The 20337-nt window shown below is 51.1% G+C and overlaps 1 protein-coding gene across 13 annotated transcripts; it reads right to left on the reverse strand.

Annotated features, from left to right (window-relative positions):
- Nucleotides 1–3583: 3583 nt before the first annotated feature.
- Nucleotides 3584–18506, reverse strand: ZSCAN20 (zinc finger and SCAN domain containing 20). Of its 13 annotated transcripts, none has more exons than XM_059690286.1 (10): nucleotides 18403–18485; nucleotides 16527–16649; nucleotides 13067–13175; nucleotides 11668–12194; nucleotides 10252–10438; nucleotides 9742–9818; nucleotides 9380–9464; nucleotides 7216–7902; nucleotides 5529–5957; nucleotides 3584–5013 (listed from the first exon to the last, which is right to left on the reverse strand). In XM_059690286.1, the coding sequence occupies exons 3-10, from the start codon at nucleotides 13152–13154 to the stop codon at nucleotides 3755–3757; spliced, it is 3339 nt and encodes a 1112-aa protein (XP_059546269.1). In that variant the 5' UTR covers nucleotides 13155–13175; nucleotides 16527–16649; nucleotides 18403–18485; the 3' UTR covers nucleotides 3584–3754. The 13 variants fall into 13 exon arrangements, with proteins under 13 accessions (XP_059546269.1, XP_059546268.1, XP_059546266.1 ...); XM_059690285.1 differs by lacking the exon at nucleotides 18403–18485 and adding an exon at nucleotides 17230–17320; XM_059690283.1 differs by lacking the exon at nucleotides 16527–16649 and having other exon boundaries at nucleotides 18403–18493.
- Between the last annotated feature and the right edge of the window lie 1831 nt (nucleotides 18507–20337).

Here is a 20337-nt window from a genome sequence, read left to right on the forward strand (position 1 = left end):
GAGTGATAAGAATTCTTGTTCCTGCCTGGGTTGGCTGGTCAGCTTTGACACTTGAGACGATGAACATGATTTTGTAAGTGACCTCTGGGCCCTGCTGTACATGTGGTCAAACCATGGCTAACAGAAAGCACATGATGGGGGGGAGTCCATGGCCTCTGTCCTGTCTCCAGGACGCAGGCCCTGGGGATCTGGTCAGTGGTGAAGCAATTGCTACAAACAAGTTACAGGAAAACGTGTAAACAAAGCCCCTGTTCTTCAGGGAGACCATGACTTATTGCCTCCCCGATGTCATCTTTGCCCCACGATGTGTAGAACATGAGTGCATTCTAACCACTGCTGTAGTAGAACCTGCACTGGAGATTCTGACTCCTATAGGAAGAAAGTTTCCAGTGGATTCTGATCAAAATCATGTCAAATTCTGATCTCTCTCTCTCTCCATCTCCCCGCCCCTAATTCACAATCAGAATCAAGGATAATAGAAGCTAAAAGGCAAAGTGTTACCCATACGCCATTCAACAAGGATAAAGAGTAAACAATTATTAGAAAACTTCAGCCTTGAGCTACAAAGCTTCTGAGTATTACCTGAAGGGAGTGGGTGGAGCAAGGAGGGAAGAATGCCCCCCCCCCCCCTTTCTCAGGTACAAAGTGTATGGCCTCTGTTCCTGAACTGGGAGGCAAATGAGCAGAGCCAGGGAGGAGTCGGCCTGCTGGGAGCACCTTCCTCCCCTTTATCCATAATCGGCCCTGTGCTATGTGCATCCCAGGTGCCTCAGATCTCCCAGCACAGATGTATCAGCGTAGGCGCATGGAGAAGTCCAGCAGGCCAGAGCCCTGTCACAGGCAAAAAGCAATGGCTCCTGGGCCATGTGCCTTCAGCCACATCTTTAGAATCAGAGAGAACGGGGGAAGACAGATGGCCATTTAGCACAAGGGGACTGAGGCCTGAGCCCCTCCTCCCTGACAGCCTGGGCCTCACTCGTTTGCCCTCCTCTTTACCTCCCTGCTTTTGGTGTAACCAGGGAGATGCCAGAGAATCCAAACATCCCCCCACCTGTGTGTGTGTGTGTGTGTGTGTGTGTGTGTACGCGTGTGCAGTTTAATCAGTATAATTTAATTATCAGGTCATTTTATCCCAAAATGGGTTTTTACAAGATTTAAGAAATGTACTTAATATCGTAGGAAAACAAGGGATAAGGAAGTGAAAACAAAGCCACATAAACCGAAGCCAGGAACTGATGCACAAATTGCAGCCCAAGAGAGCTGATGTGTGTTTAGAATCAGACCTTGAATCTCTGAGCCCTGGGTGGCCAAACCTGAACCCATTTTCATTCCATAGTCAGAAGCTAGCGTCCGTCACAAATGTCCAGCTTCCCTGTGTTGTCTTCCCCCCGGGACCTGCAGCGGCAGACATGATCAGAATCATCTTCACATGCAAAAGGCTTTGCTAACAGTGCCCTGATAAGAAAGGCTATGCCTGTGTGGATGCCTATTCTACTTGTACAAGTTTAGGCAAAATCTTCTGCTCTTGACTTAACCAGGTGGCTCTTAGAAGGAAGCAGCTCAGCCCTGAGAAATGGGAGAACGGACCGCACCTGAGAGGGGCCTCTGGAGCTTGCTGCCTCTTCCTGCTCGCAGCACAGGATGGGGGCCCTGGGCACAGGCCGCTTCTAGGGTTCCTGGCATGAGCCAGGTGAAAGGTGCACCGGAAGGAGAGGAGAGGCTGTCGCTCCGCTGCAGGGCGGGTGGTGGAAGGAATGGCGAGGTGAGGAGGAATGCACCTTTACACGCCCTCCCTCCCCCCCTCCCCGCCCCCCAGAATGTGCACTTGGAGGGAATTCCCGACTTGCCTAAAATCAGAGCAAGGGGGGAATGGTGGTGTGTGTGTGTGAGTGCTGATACTGATGTTGCGGGTGTAAAACCAGCTGGGAGCTGTCACAGGCTGAAGTGGGAGCTCCAAGACCCAGCTTGAACCTCCCTTCTCCTGCACAGCCTTCCCTGACCTACCACTAAATGCAGCACGAACCCCCGAAGTGGACTGTGGCAGGGGCTTAAAGTAAGATTGGCATTGGCTACTGGGTGTGTTGGGGAGGGGGGAATGTTAAGGGATGTGGAAAGGGAGAGTGGGATCAAAACTAAGGTAAGGGGACTGTCTCTGACTATAGATACCAACTCCGCCCCGGCAGCCGGAGAACCACAGCCCAATTGGAAAATGCCCTTAGAAGGGAGAAGTGTGGGTGCGGGACAGGGTCTGGGATGTGAGAGTGTAAGGCTCCCTGAGGCAGTGTGAGGGAATGTTTGTGAGTCCGGGTGTGTGTACATGCACGTGCTGAGCTGGCGGCCGGAGTTGGCAACAGGTGGACATGGCAGCTGGAGGAGCCCAGGAGTCGCCCAAGTAGGGCTGGTCAGCAGGCGACTGGGCTCCTAAGAGGGGAGCCCAGGGCACGAGACAGATCTGGGAGTCATCAGCACGCACACCGTGGTAGACACAAACGGAACGGAGTGAACAGAGCGGTGGAGAAGCGGGGCTAGGACAGAGTCTGGATGAGGAACAAAGCTTCTGCCCGGCCACGAGGGAAAGGGCCCGGGAGCAACACCGGGATGCGAACAGGTGAGGAGGCCCAGCTTTCTGCAAGGTTTAGCTTAACGATTTACCCAAAGGGAACAAGGAGCAGGACTGACTCGCGGAGAAAAGGGAGCTGCTTCAACCCCCTTCCCTGGCCACAGCCGTCTCATCAACGTCACTTTGGCTACATGTGCTTCCCAATCTCAGCCCACCTCTCGCTCTCACCCGTCATTGTAAAGACGGAAATTCACATCTAGTGCTTTGGGAATCACTCATCCTTGCTCAGAGCCCAGTGCCAGTTATCAACATCCCCAAACCTTTCACCTTTAGATTCACAGAGAAATGTTAACAGGATGTGTGGTCTACAAAGTGCTTTGAGATCCTGGCCCGAGTTACTGCCCCAACATGAGGGGGGTTCTCCATGGTGGTAGGAACACCTCAGGCTCTGGGCAGACAGGTCGGGCTGGATCCCGCCTCTGCCACTTTCAGCTATGACCCAAGCTAGTTACTTCAGTCTCCCAAGCCTCGCTTTTCTTTTCTGGGAAATGGGGAGAATATTAGTACCTATTTCCTGGGGCTGTTGTGAGGATTAAATGAGATCAAGTATATAAAGTGCTTAGCAGAGAGCCTGCCGAACAGTAAATGCTTGATAAATACCGGCTATTTTTGCTATCATTAGCACTGACTTGGTAACATGAGTAATACGTAACTGTCGTTCCTCCTTTTTGCTGAGCTCATGGTGGCCTTTTCTCTCACCAGAGTCTCAAAATTCTCTGAGGATACGCCCCAACTAGAGACTGCCATGCAGGAGACTGATGTGTGCCGATGGGGGATGTGTACACACGGAGAGTGTGAAGGCACAGCGAGGTCTGCAATCCCTGCTCAGGACCAGTGATTGGCCTCTAATCCCCTATGCTTCCAGTTTGGCTCAAACACTGAGAAAGCCCTTAAATGACAGCAAATGTAAGGACAGCCTGAGGACTGAGTGGAGATGTTTTACAGGAGAAAAAAAATCACAAATTTGGATCCTTAGCATTTGTAATTCTCTCCCAAATTACCTGGATTATATCGAGATAACTTCCCTGGGTATACACCAAGCTTAAAAACTGGGAATGTTTCTTTCTACCAAACATCTGATAATCTTGGGAGATTTAAATACACCTTTCTCTTTTGTTGTGGGGGAGTTGTCTTCTACAACGCTTTCCCTCCTACATGGGTTCTCCGGTGGGCACTGAAGTGGGAGCTATTGTTGAAGTCTTTGCCACACTCCAAGCACTTGTAGGGTTTTTCCCCAGTGTGGATTCTCTGGTGAATAATAAGACTGGAGCTCTGGTTAAAGCATTTCCCACACTCTCTGCACTTATAAGGCTTCTCTCCTGTGTGAATCCTCTGGTGAGTAATGAGATTAGAACGGTCACGGAAGAATTTTCCACACTCGAGGCATTTGTAGGGCTTCTCTCCTGTGTGCACTCTCTGATGTGTGATGAGCTTGGAGCGTTCACTGAAGCACTTCCCACAGTCCATGCACTTATACGGCTTCTCCCCAGTGTGGGTTCTCTGGTGGTTAGCCAAGGTGGAGCTCTTACTGAAGCTTTTCCCACATTCAGCACATTCATATGGTTTCTCTCCTGTATGGATTCTTTGGTGACTAATGAGGGCAGAGCTCTTGGAGAAGGTTCTTCCACACTCAGAACACCGATAAAGTTTCTCCCCTGAGTTGGTGCTGTACGGTCCAGGAGAATCTAAGTTCCTACTGGCACTTTGAGGTTGTTCAGGAGTTGTCTCCTCTGTCAAGTTCCACCAGTGAGCACTAAAGGAGGGCCTTTGGCCAAAGTTTTCCCCAGGCTCACTACAATAGTCAGGATTTCCTCCCAAGTGGATTCTCTGATGTTTCAGAAGGTTGGAGCTCTGGTTGAAGCTTTTCCAACATGCCCCACATTTATAGGGCTTTCCCCCTGTGTGAATTCTCTGGTGGGTGACGAGATTGGAGTGATCGCTAAAGCTTTTCCCACATTCGAAGCATTCGTAGGGCTTCTCTCCAGTGTGAATTCTCTGGTGGGTATTGAGGTTGGAGCGGTCACTAAAGCTTTTCCCACATTTGAGGCATTTGTAGGGCTTCTCACCTGTGTGCGTCTGCTGGCGAGCGATGAAGTGGGAGGTCCGACTGAAGCTTTTCACATATGTGTCACACTTGTAGGGTTTCTCTGCAAGGTACAGGCCTTGATGGTCAATAAGTTTTTCTAAGTCTTCTTCAGAAGAACATTCTTCCCACAGTTCCTGCGGTGGATTTCCTGCCTGCTCTTCAACTTCATTTTCATGTTCACTGCCTTCCTCCCAATCGTGAGGGTGGCAAACAACTTCTGGAGGACATTTTGATAACACTCCAGGCAAATCCTCAAAAATATCCTGCTCTGAACTCTGGCCTTCATCCTCATGACTCATCTCAAAACCTGAAAAAATGGGAAGAAATGTGGTTTTTCATTCATTAGTTGGTGTCTATTTACATATCTATATCCTGTGTCTTATGAATTTGGCTAACATGAAATTGATCAAGTTTGGGTGCATACATGCATTTGTGACCTGCAAAGCTGAGGGAAGGAGTCTGAGACCTGGTGACCCCACCAAGGGAGCCATGAGCCCCAACCAAACAGCCAGCCAGTCTCCCTGGCCAATTCCTTTATTCCACTATTTGATAATGAACACCTTCTTCTAGAAAAATCACTATGTCCTATGTCCTATGAGATTGAATAAACTCTATAAGTGCTCAACGAAATCGCAGTAAAATCTAGACCTGACTGCTTATCTCATTTAGGGGATTACACTAAACTAGACATAATCTGAGCAAAGCACAGATCCTTCTACTCAATTCCATTGTTTTAATCCAGAAACAAGATAAGGAGCCAGGCTCCCTCACTCTATCTGCACGCCGGCAGATTTTGTGGGCATCCAACTATCCCATGCTTACCAGTGTGTGGGGTTTTAGGACGTGGGGTTGGAGGTTTGATGACATTTTCATCTGCCATCTCATCCCAGGCCTCCTGGTCGTCAGCCTCTGTGCTGCTCCACCCAGATGTAGGAAGGCCTGCTCCCTCTCTGATGTTCCCCATGGCTCTGACTGCAGTCCGCGCCCTCACCAGTGAGTCCAGCTCCTCATAAAAGGGGCATGTCCCTGGTGGGTGGCTGCTCTTGGCTTTCCGGTAGCTTCGAAGGAGGTTCTTAAATCTGTAGCGACACTGCTCCAGTGTCCGCAGGAAGCCCTGTGCACACAGCCGCTCTGCGATGGCCCGGTACACCTGACTGTTCTGGTGACAGGTGCGAAGCTTTTCAGAGAATGGGGACTCACTGAGAATGGTCAGGAAGGCCTTGGTCTCCTCGTAGCCCCAGTGCACACCTGCTGTCAGGAGTGAAGAGGTCAGAATTGTGAGATTTAATAAGACTTGCCTAGGTCATCAGGGATCAGGGTCACCTGCCCCTCAGAAATTGTCCAGGTACCTGGGCACCAACCATACCCTTGCCTCTCAGGGCTGTGCCAGAGCTTCCCACCCCAATCCCTTCTAAGAGATTTATTAACACCTACGAGCCTTGGCTATAGGGAAGGACTTAGGTGGCCATATTATACCAGGTGACCCTACCCCCTGGCTTCAGCTGATTGGTTCAGGGAAAGGCCTGCAATTGGGATACAAGAGACTCTCTCTATATCAATTCAATACATGTCCTCTGCTTACTTTCATGAATTTTCCTTTTAACAAATATGGAAACTGAGAATCCTTAAAGACATGAATGGAGGTCAAATAATCTTGCATTAGAGGCCAACTGAGGTTGCTCTTTCCTCTTTAGTGGAAGAAGGAAAAGGAAGTGGTCATGATGCAGCCAGGGAGAAACACCACATAAAAGGAGGCTGGAGTCCTGGGCTCTAACCCTGACTCTGCCCCTGCCTCACTTAGATCCTGAGATAAGACACTTCATCTCTTAGGCTTCAGTGCTCCCACTTTTTTAAAAATATGTTTTTATTGACTTTAGGGAGAGAGGAAGAGAGAGGGCTAGAGAGATAGAAACACTGATGAGAGAGAAACCACATCGATCGGCTGCCTCCTGCACGCCCCCTACTAGGGATCAAGCCCGCAACCTGGGCATGTGCCCTGACTGGGAATGGAACCGGTGACCTCTTGGTTCATGGGTCAATGCTCAACCACTGAGCCACACCGGCTGGGCGTGTTCCCACTTTTACAGTGACTTGGCTATTTCCCAAACACTGATTACTCAACTATATACTGTCTTGATTTCTGCTCTATCTGTTAAATATTTCACTCAATATCTTTATCTAATTTTACTGTCTGTGAAACCATAGTTGATGTGTTCATACACATTAAAATTAAAAGTTTACTCGTGCAACTTGTGATCATCCCCATACACACTTTGGGAAATACTGAATTTGCTCTTTAAAGTCCCTCAGGACTGTTTCTATAGCTAAGAAAACTTGCACAATGAGATCTGATCACAGGAGAAGAGTAGGAGTCTGAGGATGACTGGAGGAACTTAGTGCCTCATTCCAGTAGCATCAATCCAGACTTCTGTGCCCTGAGCTTGGGGAGCAGAGGTTTGACTAGTAGGAGGGTTGGATACTGGATCCAATTAAATGCCTGTGTTCTTACCAATACGACTCTGGAATAGAGCCGGACCCCTTGCAATCCTGGGCCCCTGGACGGACTCGCCAGTGGCCAGGTCATCACCATTACAGTCTTCTGCCGTTTCCTCTGGCTCCCAGTTCCCATCCTCTTGTTCCTCCATCTCTGCATCACTGTCCCCCAGCCTGGGCAGGGCCACAGCCACTCCTGGGCCGTCTGTGGCTCTGATGGCTGTCCGAGCCCTCACCAGGGCCTCCAGCTCCTCGTAGAAGGGACAGGTCCCCGGTGGGTGGCTGCTCTTGGCTTTCCGGTAGTTCCGTAGGAGGTTTTTGACCCTGTAGCGACACTGCTCCAGTGTCCGCAGGAAGCCTCGTGCCCTCAGCCGCTCTGCAATGGCCCGATACACCTGTCGGTTCTGGTGACAAGTCCGGAGCTTTTCAGAGAAAGGAGACTCACTCAAAATTGCCAGGAAGGTCTTGGTCTCTTCATAGCCCCAGTGCACGCCCGACACCTTCATGTCCTCCGCGTCCCATTGGTACTGTTCTTCCCAGGCCTGAGAGTCCCTCCAGACCAGGGCTGGGGCTGGTTTTATTTGCTCATTATCCAGGCTGTAATCTGCAATGCGCCTTTTTCCGGAATTTATACGACTCGGACCCCAGAATTCTGGTCCTTGCTCTTGCTGGGTGATGATATTTGGTTTTGAAATTAAAACTCCTATACAAAAAGAAGAGAAATGACAGAAATTATTTACTGAGCAGAGTGCTTGTCCACCATATTTCCCTACGAGAGGCTAATGAGAACCTCCCAGGCTAAGCCCAACACATGTCTGGGGGGTTAGAGAGGGAAGTAGAGGTAACAGGATCACTTCACCAGAAATGGTCATTGACCTGTTAGCTTTGTTCATTTGCTCTCTTTGTTGTAATGAAACAGATCATACAAAAAGTAACTGTCATTGGTCCTCAAATGGGCATGTGATTTAAACTGGCCCAATCAGAATGAACCCGATGGTCGGAGGACAGGTCTCTCATTCCGTCTCCCTCCGTGTGTGTGTGTGTGTGTGTGTGTGTGTGTGTGTGTGTATCTGTCTGTCTTACTAGGAAATATGTGGCCTCAATTGTCATTGGCATCCATCTCTTGACTCTGACACACAATAGCTTTCATGTGAAGCTGAGACTGAGGGTGCAGAGCAGAGAGGTGATGTTGCTGAGCCCTCTGTACCGTGGCTGGAGCATGCCCTCCTCTGGACTTCCCATTATGTGAGAAAATAAATGTCCTTACTTTTTATAACACTTAGCTAAAGGACTGCTGTTCCAACCACTCCCAACCCTAACGAATAGAAAGCCTTTAATTAAATAAGTATTTGAACAAAACTAGAAATAGGGTTTAACACTAGAAGAGGCCTAAGGATTATCTAGCTCAGCGTTTCCCAGTTAGTGCCTCTGGGCACCACGTTCACCAGACACCACGTGTAAAGGGGGTCACACTGTCAAGCGAGCAGCCAACAAGCTTCTGGTGCCTCGCCTCACTGACAGGAGTGAGTCAGACCTATCCCTGCCCCTTCTGCTCTTCCCTCACGTGTCTGTACCCAACAGGAAGCAGTTCGTTACTATTTGGCTTCCCGTGCAGATGTGGCTACAGAGAAAGGAGTCTGCCCAGATCACAGGGGCTTCCAGCCTTGATCACAGGGGCTTCCAGCCTCGATCACAGGGGCTTCCAGCCCCGATCACAGGGGCTTCCAGCCCCGATCACAGGGGCTTCCAGCCTCGATCACAGGGGCTTCCAGCCTCCTGAGCCCTGTGAGATGCACTCCTCACTGTGGCTGAGAGCCTCAGCCTCACGGGCTTGGGTCAGCCCGCCCTGCGTGCTGGGTCCGGTTTGATGCTGGAAGCCTGGGTTTCTGTGACCGCAGGCAGGGCCCAGCCCTGCACTGTGGTGAATTTACTGGGAAATGAAGGGAAGGAGCCCTGAGAGGCGAGGCTTCTGGAAGCCAACCTGCCAGCCTCCATCCCGGCCGACTCCTCCCCACGCTCCACCCCTGCCACCACAGTGTTGGCTACGAAAAGCTTGTCTTCTTCCTATGTCTGCAATCCACTGACTTCACAGAGGCACGAGACTTAGGGAGTGACGGAACGCTCTGGGAACTGAGGGTTTGGGGGCCCGGCACCTTCTTCCGAGGGCACCAGTTCCTTACCCAGGGGCACGCCGTTCCCACGGTTGTCTCCGGGGGGCTCCTTGTGAGACTCCTTCTCGGCACGCCTGCCAGGGCCCCGGGCTTCCTGAGAGGTGGACAAAAGAGGGACCTCAGATGCCATTGACCCTGGAAAACAGCCTGGGAAACCCTGTGGGCCCCAGAAAAGGTCATGGAAGCACGGGGATACGGGGTGAGTCTAGCATCGTAAGGAGCAGCATGACCAAGGAGAAGCCCAGAGACCGGGGAAAAGGGGCAAGATCTGACACCCAGGCCTGTGGCCTTCTGCGGAGGGGAGGCCATAGAGGAAGAAGTGGAGCGAAGGGGCAGTAATGACAGGAAGGGGAGAACAGAGAGCGGCTTACCTGGGACTCAGCTGTCACCGCCCAATCTCCAACGCTCCCCGTCCTTGGGAGAGTAGGGACTCGGGGAGTGAGGACAGCTGAGAAGAAGAAAGAGTCCCTGAAACCCAAGCTCTGGTCTCCACAGACCACCCGCTTGGGTCCAGCTTTCCAAAGCCGTGCTCGGGGCAAGCTGAGACTCTCCCCAGTCGGTGCAAGTCTCCCTTTCCTTCCCTCCGAGAGTCCTGGCTCCTAAGCTGCCTGGAGTGAGGTGCCTTGTGGGAGATGCCAGCCCAGAACTCCGAGGGTCACCACCTCCCCGGCCAGCCTGAAGCTGCTGACTCGTCTGGAGGGGACGAGCCGTCACTGGGAACTTCGCCTTCTTCTGCGGTGCTTGCGTACTTGCCTTGCTTCTCAGAGTCCATCAGACACTGCTCTGCCCCTTGCCTGGAATTCATACATCCCTCCTCCCCATGCACCCTTCCTCACCACCCTCACCCGCCTTCCTTGACGTTCCTTGAGTTTTGTACTCACCACTCTCCTTCAGGGCCTGGGGCACCATCTTGGAGTCGAGATGCGTGGGAAGGTCCGGGCCCAGATTCCTCACCCACGGCCTCTGGGGCGACCTCTCGGGCCAGTGCTGGGCTGATTGCCGCTGAAAGCTCTGAGATTCCCGCGTTGCCTTCCAGAACCGGGTCTCTTCTCCACACAGTTCCAGTTCCTACACACAGACGGGCAACGTTCCCAATTGTCAGCCCCATAAGACCAGTCTTGGTAGGGCAGAAAGTGTTCTTTAGGGGACAGTGGTGATCTAGGGATTAACAGGCCCTTTTTAAGACCCGAAGACGGCTCACGTATGACAACAAGCCCTCAGGCTGCAAACTGCTGAGACTATGCGTTAAATCCGCAATATTTTCCTCTCAGTGTACATCTGGACAAGTTACTTACCCGAGTCTCTGTCCACCATTTGAAAAATGGTGATGGTAACAGTACCTACCTTATTGGGGTGCAGGGTGGACTAGATAAGCAACATACGCAGAAGCCTTAGAACAGTGTCTGGCACACAGGGCATGTTCAATAAATGTCAGTCACTGTTTTGTGTGAGCCTCATGCCTCAGAGGTGTTTTCATTCCTAGGTTCCTGATGAGGCGTCTGAGGGGGTAGAATGATGACCCGGGGACCTGAGGACCTGGGTTCAGGCTGTGGTTCACAGGGACGAGCTTTCTGAGCCACCTGACTCTTAGGGACTTGGTTGAATTTATAAATTACAGGGACAATAATGCTATTTCTTATACTGACATTACTGCTATCAGCATCCAAAGCAATCGCATATGTGAAAAGACTCTATTAAGTATAAAACCATACAAATTCTGTGAACACAGCACGGGGAGGGTTCAGAGCAGTGGCTGTGAATGCTGGCTTTAGAGTCAGACTGTCTCAGTTCACACCCTGCCTCTACCTCACGGCCAATTACCGTCTTTGCTCCACCTCAGTTTCCATACTGGCAAAACTAGGATAATAGGACCTATCTCATTAAATTGTTGACAGGATTAAATGAGCTAATACATGGGAAGCACTTAGAACAGTGGTTCTCAACCTTCCCAATGCCGCGACCCTTTAATACAGTTCCTCATGTTGTGGTGACCCCCAGTTTCACTGTTACAAATTGAACATAATTAAAGCATAGTGATTAATCACAAAAACAATATGTAATTATATATGTGTTTTCCGATGGTCTTAGGCGACCCCTGTGAAAGGGTCGTTCGACCCCCAAAGGGGTCGCGACCCACAGGTTGAGAACTGCTGACTTAGAACATTCCTGGTACATGGTCATGCTCAATAGAAGTCAGCTGCTCCATAACAATAATAATTATTATTGTGGAAATTACTAAGCCAGTCACAGCCCGCTGCCTGCCTGACCACGTCAGGGAGGCCGGCTATTTGCCTCACCCGTTGCCCTGCAGCCCGGGCCTCTCGGTGCCAATCCTCCACCAGGGCCACCGCCTCCTCGCCGCTCTCAGGGTGGCGCGCCTGCACCCAGGCCTGGACCTCCCTGGGTAAGATGGTCAGGAACTGCTCCAGCACCAGCAGCTCCAGGATCTGCTCTTTGAGGCGGACCTCTGGCCTCAGCCAGCGACAGCAGAGCGCCCAGAGCTGGCTGAAGGCCTCGTGCGGTCCCGACGCGTCCCTGTACTGGAACTGTCTGAAGCGCTGGCGGGAGGCCTCGGGGCCGGGGCCAGGGCCATGGTCCTTCTCCCGAGGCCTGGACTCTGATCTCCACGCGTCCTCCTCCAGTTTCACAACCAGGAGTTCTTCAAGCTCTGGTGGGGGAGACGCCTGGGCCTGGGCCTGCAGGGCTACAGCCATGCTCTGTCCTGGACGCCTCACTTCAGCTGGGCTGTCCTCATCCGACGTCTTCCTGCATCTACGGTGTGTCCTTCTCGGGGCTCCTGGGAGAGGAAATGCTTTCCAAGGCTCTGAAGGCAGAAAGATAAAGGACAGTGAGCAGAGGACCAGGAGCCTCACCTTCTCCCTTCCTCACACCCACCACTGCCCCTGGATGGGTGGAGTGCCGAGTGATGCCCCTGTGCCATAAGCAGGAAGCTGGACCACAATCTGGCACCAGCAACCAGCAGCCAGCACAACAAAGGAAGACAGCACAGTGTTAAACCCGCTGGGACACGCCAAACGCCTGAGCCTGGCGTCAGAGCCTCTGTGATCTGGTCCCGGCATAGCCTTCCCCCCTCTACCCATGTCCAAAGTCAGGCCTTCCCTCGCGTCGGGATAAACATCACCCCTCCAGAAGGCCTTTCTTCTGGGCCTTCAAGCCTTAGTCTTCCCCTAAAGGTGCTCCCCTTGCAAAATCCCTCTCTCACTTTGTACTTGTTTGTCATTTCTCACCATCTCTGTGACTCCCAACACTGCAGCCAGGACCTGTCTCAAGACCCCCAAATCCAACCACCTGTAAGACATTTCCACTTGGCTGTCTCTTAGGCACCTCAAACTCAATGGGTCAAAAACTGAACTTATCATTTTCTCCTGAAGGTCTGTCTCTCTGGAGCTCTCCATCCAAAAAGGCACCAGCCCTAGCTGGTTTGGCTCAGTGGATAGAGCAGCAGCCCACAGACTGAAGGGTCCCAGGTTCAATTCTGGTCAAGGGCACATACCTCAGTTGTAGGCTCAACCCCCAATCCTGGTCAGGGCGCATGCAGAAGGCAACCGATTGATGTGTCTCTCTCACATCAATGTTTCTCTCTCTCTGTCTCTCCCCTTCCCTTCCCTAAAGATCAAGGGGAAATACCCTCGGCTGAGGATTAACAACAAAAAGACACGACTTCCATCAACTCACCTATACCAGGAACCTGGTCATCACCTTTCTCTAAGATCCCCCACATCCAACTCATCACCAGACTGTGTCCACTTGGTCTTCTAACCATCTACATCCCCAAGGCCACCACCTTGGTCCAGAGAAATCATCACATTTATCACCTGATCAGCATTTTATCTCATGTCCCTGCCTTCACTCCTCTCACCCTTGACCCATTCTTTGCACAACCAGACTAGATCAAACTCTGACCATGTCGCTTCCCTCCTAAACACCCTGCAGTGACCTCTCATTTCCCTCAGGATCAAATACAAACCTCCTTTCCTCACCGCGCTCCCACCAGTCATGGTGGCTCCAGCTTGCAGCTCCGACATCGTGCTGCCCTCTGCACCCTCCCACGTGCTGGCGTCTCCTTTGGGAACAGCCTCTTCCCTTTCCTCACCTACTTAGGGCTCAGCTTAAATTGTCCTTTCCCAAGATTCAGTCCTCAGCCGCAAGCTTCCGCGCCACCTCATGTTTCCTGTATCGTTACCCACATCAGACCTTCTAATTATCTACCCACTAGATCACAGGCTTCCAGAGGGACCAATCACAGCTCAGCACACACAGGAAGCACTCCATACACAGTGAAATAATGGTCAACTAATGATGGGGATGTGCCATGAAGCAAGGATTACGTTAAGCCCTTCCTGTGCAAACTAGATAAAGAAGGAATGGCCTTCCTCATGCCAGAAGGAATTCTCTTCTCTTTATTCCATCACTGTGACCCTTGCCACTGTCTAGGTTGTATCAGAGGGGCGAGTGTACATGTGTGTCCCCAGAGAGATTACAGCCACACCGGTGGCAGGGAATATAGCTTAGTTCTCTTTTTTGTCACACCCTTAACTCCCCCACACCCACAATAAGCAGGATGCACTAAACACAGGAGGCTCTCAGCAAATGCTTTCTGAGTGAACGTCTGAAGCTGCTGCTTTTACACAATGAAGACTCTGACCACACTCAGGCTGGGTTATCTGGGAAAATGAGCCCTTTGTGTCGCTCCCAACAAATCTAGATGACATAAAAATGCCACTCAGAGGAGGCTACCAGTTGCTTCCACGTGGGAACGACATGGCTGAATGGAGACTGGAGGGAGGGTGGCATTTTGATTTTAGGTCATCTGACTGGACTGTCTAGAAACAGGCAAGGTGTGCCCTACAGACCGCCACATAGTTAGGGAGAGGCTAGGAGCACAACTTCCTGCTCGTCCTTCAGCTATCGGCTCACTGTCACCTTCCCTGTTAAGACTTCCTTGACGTGCTATCATGCCCTGCCCCCACCACTGCTCTCCAAGAATCGCCTCCCCACTCTGTGCTCCCCAAGCAATTGGCACAAACCTCTAACCTCTGTTATCCTGCGTTACTGTAGTTACTGCTCGTGGATCTGACAGCTCCCCATTCCATTGCATTACTAGGGCCAGTGCTGAATCTTACTCATTTCTGTATCCACAGTGCCCAGCCCAGTGTCTTCCAATGGCCCAACCCAGCAGGGCCACTGGACTTTTGTTGACTTTTATTAAAACAGTTAAGCTGGTACATTAAAAACCTAAGGGGCTATGGAAGATCCATAATTTATAGCACGCTAAAGAATTAACCTTTCATGATTTTTTTTTTAAACCATAGCTTTAATCATGCACTAGTCCAAACACATTTGTGTCTCTCTCTCAAACGAGGACTGATTCACCAGTCATCTGCAGAACCCCACTATGTCCCCTGCACTGTACTGGGAGCTAGAGAACCGACAGGAACTAGGATCAACAATCTCTACCCTCACAAAGGTTAGTCTACTAAGAGACAATCACTGAGCAAAGTGTGTGCTCCTGCACAGAAGGAACACTACAACAAACAGGCAGTTAGCTGCCTCCCAGGCCCAAAGCCCAGAGTCTCAGGTAACAGGTATTTTCTTCTGGGAAGACTTGCAAGTCCCAAAGGTTGTTTTTAAATACAAACCTGCAGATTTTCTGCTGCTGACATACAAATAGCAGCCTATCCAGAGGGAGGTCAACACAGCCAGCCAACAGCCGAGTGACTTCACACAGAGATGACAGGAAAGACATGGACAAGGGCACCCCTCAGCCCTGAGACCACCAGGAACCCCTAGGTCCTCTCTCGAATCAGCAACCTCAGAGTGTGCCCCTGGTGCCAGGCCCGGCTGAGTGCTCGACATTCATCATCTTCACCGAGTCTTCCAGGCAAGCCAGTGAAGTGCCATGAGTGCTGAGCTGCCTGACCCTGATCTGTAACGTACACGTATGAAACTCCATACAAACAAGGAAGGACAGACATGATTTAAACAGTGCACCAGTTCCACCCACTACGTGTCTGTTCCCGAGAGAGCATGTGGTGATGACTCCCGGGACTCTGCTGGTCCCGGGTTGGTCTCAGTTCCCTCGGGCCCCTCTCCCACTGAGTGTGGGCAGTGTCTTGCTTCAGCATGGTCCCTAGGCACAGGCCAACTCCTCCACCTCGTGTTCAGGAAAACCCAGCTGTGCCGGGCAGCTTACTGAGAGAGAGCGTGCTGGTTTCTAATGGCTCCTTGCCGGAGAGATGACTGTGGTTTTGGCTAAATATGATGATCACTTTCCATGCTGCCTGTAGAAAACCATGATCCTGGGAGGTATGACTCCACTATATCTTCAGTCTATACACAGGGAGGGGACTGAGTTTCTATAAAAAAAGATGCACTTAAGGTTACACAACCAGCAAGTGGTAGAGTTGGACTCTAAGCTAGTGATGGCGAACCTATGACACGCGTGTCAGAGGTGACACACGAACTCACTTTTTTGGTTGATTTTTCTTTGTTAAATGGTATTTAAATATATAAAATAAATATCAAAAATATAAGTCTTTGTTTTACTATGGTTTCAAATATCAAAAAATTTCTATATGTGACACGGCACCAGAGTTAAGTTAGGGTTTTTCAAAATGCTGACACGCCGAGCTCAAAAGATTCGCCATCACTGCTCTAAGCCCAGGTTCGTTTCCTCCAGTCATTTCTTTAGCCACACCACACAGCCTGCTCTAGGTCTGCCAGTCATCCCAAGTCCTGGGAAGATGGTATGGAGGAGAGTGGGAGGAACACTGAGGCAGGAGTGAGCACATCGGGGTGCTGGTTCCACTCCTGCCATTTATCAGCTGTGTGACTTGGGACAGGTCAAGTGGCTCCTGCAGCCTCTCCAGGTTGCAGCTTACAGCCTGACCCTACTCAGTTACGCCAGGCTCCCCCGTTAGCACGATGGGAGTAGAGCAAAAGGACAAGGAGACTGAAATCAGCGGCCACAAATGTAAGTGGCGAGAGGCTTGGCAGTGTCAATGAGAATATGAGTGGAGTGGGGACTGTGGCCACTACAGAGGACCAACGGGCCATGGCCCAGTGTCCACAGGCCTTCTAATTTTTCTAAGAGAAGTCAGAATTCTAGGTTTTTAAATGTTGGCCACCTACTCACAATTGTTTCCAACACCCTGAGGGTTAAGCAGAGTGAGACGACGGGCTTCATTCAGCATGGGCTGTCACTTCGCCACCTTTTAGCTGAGCGATCTCAAAGGTCCCTTCCAATCTCCTGGAAAACCTAGAAAGAGTACAGATTCCCCTAAGTTATGAGGGCTAGGTGCTGGCTGCTGTCGAAATCAAGATCCCTCTATAAACCCAGGGGAGCGGGGAGGCATCCTGGCTCCTGGGGCAGTGAGTATGGACGTGGACATGAAGAACCCACCCAGAAAGCAGTGGGATGGAAAAGATGGGCCCCAGTCCCATGGGAAAGCCAAGGCTGGTCTGTGACCTCCAAAGAGAAAAAAACTGGGAGTTCCCGAAAGCTTTCTAGCTCATTTGGCTGATGGTCCAAGCTATTGCTTAAGCAGCCTGACCTTACACTTCAGGGCATAAAGCAGAGAAAGCAGGCAGATAGGATTCATTTAAAGCACCAACGTCATTCAACTGTGTTAAGGACTCTGACTCCCATGTGAATACGTGCTGTGGCCAATTAGCTATGTCTGCCAGGCACAGGAAGGGGAATCCGGGGCCTGGCTTAAACCCCTGTAGGCCCTGAATCAGCTTCCAGCAAAAACAGCCATGAGAGGAAGAAGACTAAACTCACGCCCCGGGAAATCCACCGGAAGTAGCACCTTTCAGCCTGAGGTAGCAAAGCTCACCCTGGATGGTCTTGATTCGCACATTCACCAAGTATTTATTGGGAAACAGGGGTGACTCAGAAACTGTTCCTGTCCTGGAGATGCTTACAGTCTAGTGGAAGAGAGAAAAGGAATCACAGATGATGATGATGATGATGATGATCAAATGTGGAAAGTGCAGTAAAGAGTTGGGGGGGGGGGGCGACTTTAACTGCTTAAGGCAATTGAACAAAGTGACATCTGAGTTGGTTCCTGAAGAAAGAATCGTTCTCTTGGCAGAGAAAGGGGAGGGAGTGTGTCAGAACAGCATGTACAAAGGTGGGAAACCAAACAGCCTCCCCCCCAAAATGGGAAACGCTTGGTAGCTCTGGAGTGTGGGGCACGAAAAGACTAGGCTGCAAAGTCGTTTAGGAAGGACCCCGAGTATCGGGCTGCGATGTTTGGACTTAATTCTATCCGTCATGAGTGCCAATGGAGGCTTTTAAAGCAGAAGGCATCATCAGATTTGGGGGTTAAACAGGTCACATTGCGTTTGTCCAGGCTGAGAGGTGAAAGATGGAGGCTTCGGCCAAAACCCGACAAGGAAAGGGCAGGTTCCAGACACGTGAAGGAAACGGAAGGATCTGAGGATCCCTGGAGTGGAAGAAAGCAAGAGAACCCGGAGGGCGCCTGGGCGCCTGGAGGTCGGTGCCATTCGCGTCCATCGGGCATGAGAAGTGCCCTGTGGGACAGAACACAATAGCTGGCCCCGCCCACCGGGCTCCAGAAGTCACAACCATCAGACCAAGTGTCAGGGCAGGTAGGGGCTGGTACGTTATTTGTAAGGTTGGGCTGCAAGCTCAGGCCCGCTTATCTCCACTTCTTGCCTGGGCCCCCGACCCCCCTCTCCTGCCCTCTGTGGTCCCCTGGCCCCTCTAGGCTCTCCCACCTCCAGAACCTCTCTCCGTGTCCTCACCCACAGCCCTGAGCCCGTCCTCTCTCCCAGAGCCCTCTGGTTCCCTCCTCATCCCCAACCCCTCGATGACCCTTCCCACCTCCGGACGCTTCATGCTCTGACCGCCCCTCACCCCACCACCCACACATAAAAGCTTCTTTCTCCGCTCACACCGCCCCCGGCCCCTGTGACACCATCCTCCTAAGTCTCCAGCCCAGAGCCTAAGTCTCCGATGCCCCCGCCCCGCCACCCGGACTCACCCACCGAGACACCCACTTCACAACGGGGCGGAAGTGCTCCAGGGTTCGCGCAGGGAATGCTGGGACGCGGAGTCCGACCGGCGCCACCCCGGGAATGGAGCGTCGGAGACTACAACTCCCAGAAGAAACCGTGCGAAAGCCGGTAGGCGGCCTTTTCCGTTTACTGCCCTGAAGATGCCGTCAGCCAATAGATGTGTCACCTTCTCCCGGTCCCCGGCACCGGAACAAATCAGAATAGGTTCTAAGGGTGAGGGCGGGACCAGCTGCAACCCCGGGCCTTTCCACAGGCTCGGAAACGGCACCGCCCAGTAGGCGGGGACTCAAGCTGAAGGGGCGGGGCCTGTTTAAGGGCGAAGCGAGAGCCAGAGGCCCAGAGAGATCAAAGCAGAAAAATAAGGAGGGTGTGGCTAGAGATGACCAGGCTGGTGGGCAGAAGAGAGTTGGACAATTGTAGGTGTAATTTACAGCTCACCGTTAAAATGCGTGACTTTGAATCAATTGTGAACCTCGCTTTATTCAAACCCATAAAACCAGGATAATAATAGCATCTGAGTCTACAAGCTTTTGTGAGGTTTCAACGAATAATACGCTCAAAACGATTCATTCAGGGCCTGGATTCTACAAATACACAGCGAATGTCACCTATTGTTATGTAAATCCGTTAGTGTAGAGCTTGGCAGGTGTGAAGATTAAATTAGATAATTCAGGCAGAGCATGGACGCTGGAGTCAAGCTACTTGTGTCTGAAACTTCCTATTTTCAAATGCAGGATGGAGGCCTTGCCACTCACTACTTGTGAAACGTTGAGCAAATTGTTTCACCTCTTCATGCTTCAGTTTCCTCATCTGTAAAATGGGAATTGGAATAATGGCATCCACCTGATAGGGTTTGTGAGAAATAAGTGGAGAACAATTTGTAAAGAGCCTGGCACATGGCTAGCAGAAGGAGTTTAATAATTATATTAGCTATTCTTATTTTTACTAATGGTTATGAGAAGTTGGGGGAATTGACAATGCCTAGCATATGGCCAAGTGCTCAATACATGTTAAAATTTGGGGAATTGTGTATCTTAGTTTTTTAGACCTAGTTCAAAATCCTTCTCTATGAAACAAGTTCCAGCTGATTGATAGTACTCACGTGGTTTTACACGGCGAAAGGAGTAGCAACCTATCAGCACTCCTTGCTGTTGAAGTCTTCACAGCCCTGTGAGGTGGGTATTATTACCCCAGTTACAAGGAGGAAACGGGGGCTTGAACCTACTCAAGATCATCTAGCCAGTCAATGCCAGGCATGGGATTTGAACTGGGACCTGTGACTCTAACGGTTCCTTCTCAGCCCCACACTGCATCCGGGAAAGATGGAGGGATGGAGTGAGTGGGGAGAGAGACAGGTCTTCAGTGTGGGGTGCTGGGAGGGCTGGAGCCGTTTGAGGGAGTGTCCAGACCTGAAGTTGGAAAGGCAGCTTGGCAGGGTCAGGTAAGGACATTCATTTCAGGATCATGTACCCTGCAGAGGAGTGGAGGTGAGAATACACCGGGCGAAAGACACCACTAGACCACTAGAGGGCACCCCACACCCTAAATCCAGCCCAGAGCTGGTCTACGGTTTCCTTTAGCCTTTGTCTGTAAAGCCTGGCATTGTACAGAAGAGGAAAATTAAAGCCCCCAGAGTCGAGTTCCCTGGCCCAGTGTCGTATAGAATTAAACAACAGAGCCTGAATCAGACCGCAGTTCTCCGCTTCAGCATCCATCAAGATGGTTTCCTGTTCATAGTTGTCTGTTGAGGCTCTCTCCGAGCTGGGGCAGCACTAGGCTCTGAGGATGCAGAGACGAATCACACAGGGTCCCTGCCCCCAGGATTTGATCTCCAAACTTTCCTCGTCGTGTTCTATTAGTAAATTAGTAATGTTTCCTACTAGTAAGACATGTTTTAGTAC

The sequence above is a fragment of the Myotis daubentonii genome, chromosome 3 (assembly GCF_963259705.1).
Source record: "Myotis daubentonii chromosome 3, mMyoDau2.1, whole genome shotgun sequence".
Lineage (NCBI taxonomy): Eukaryota > Metazoa > Chordata > Mammalia > Chiroptera > Vespertilionidae > Myotis > Myotis daubentonii.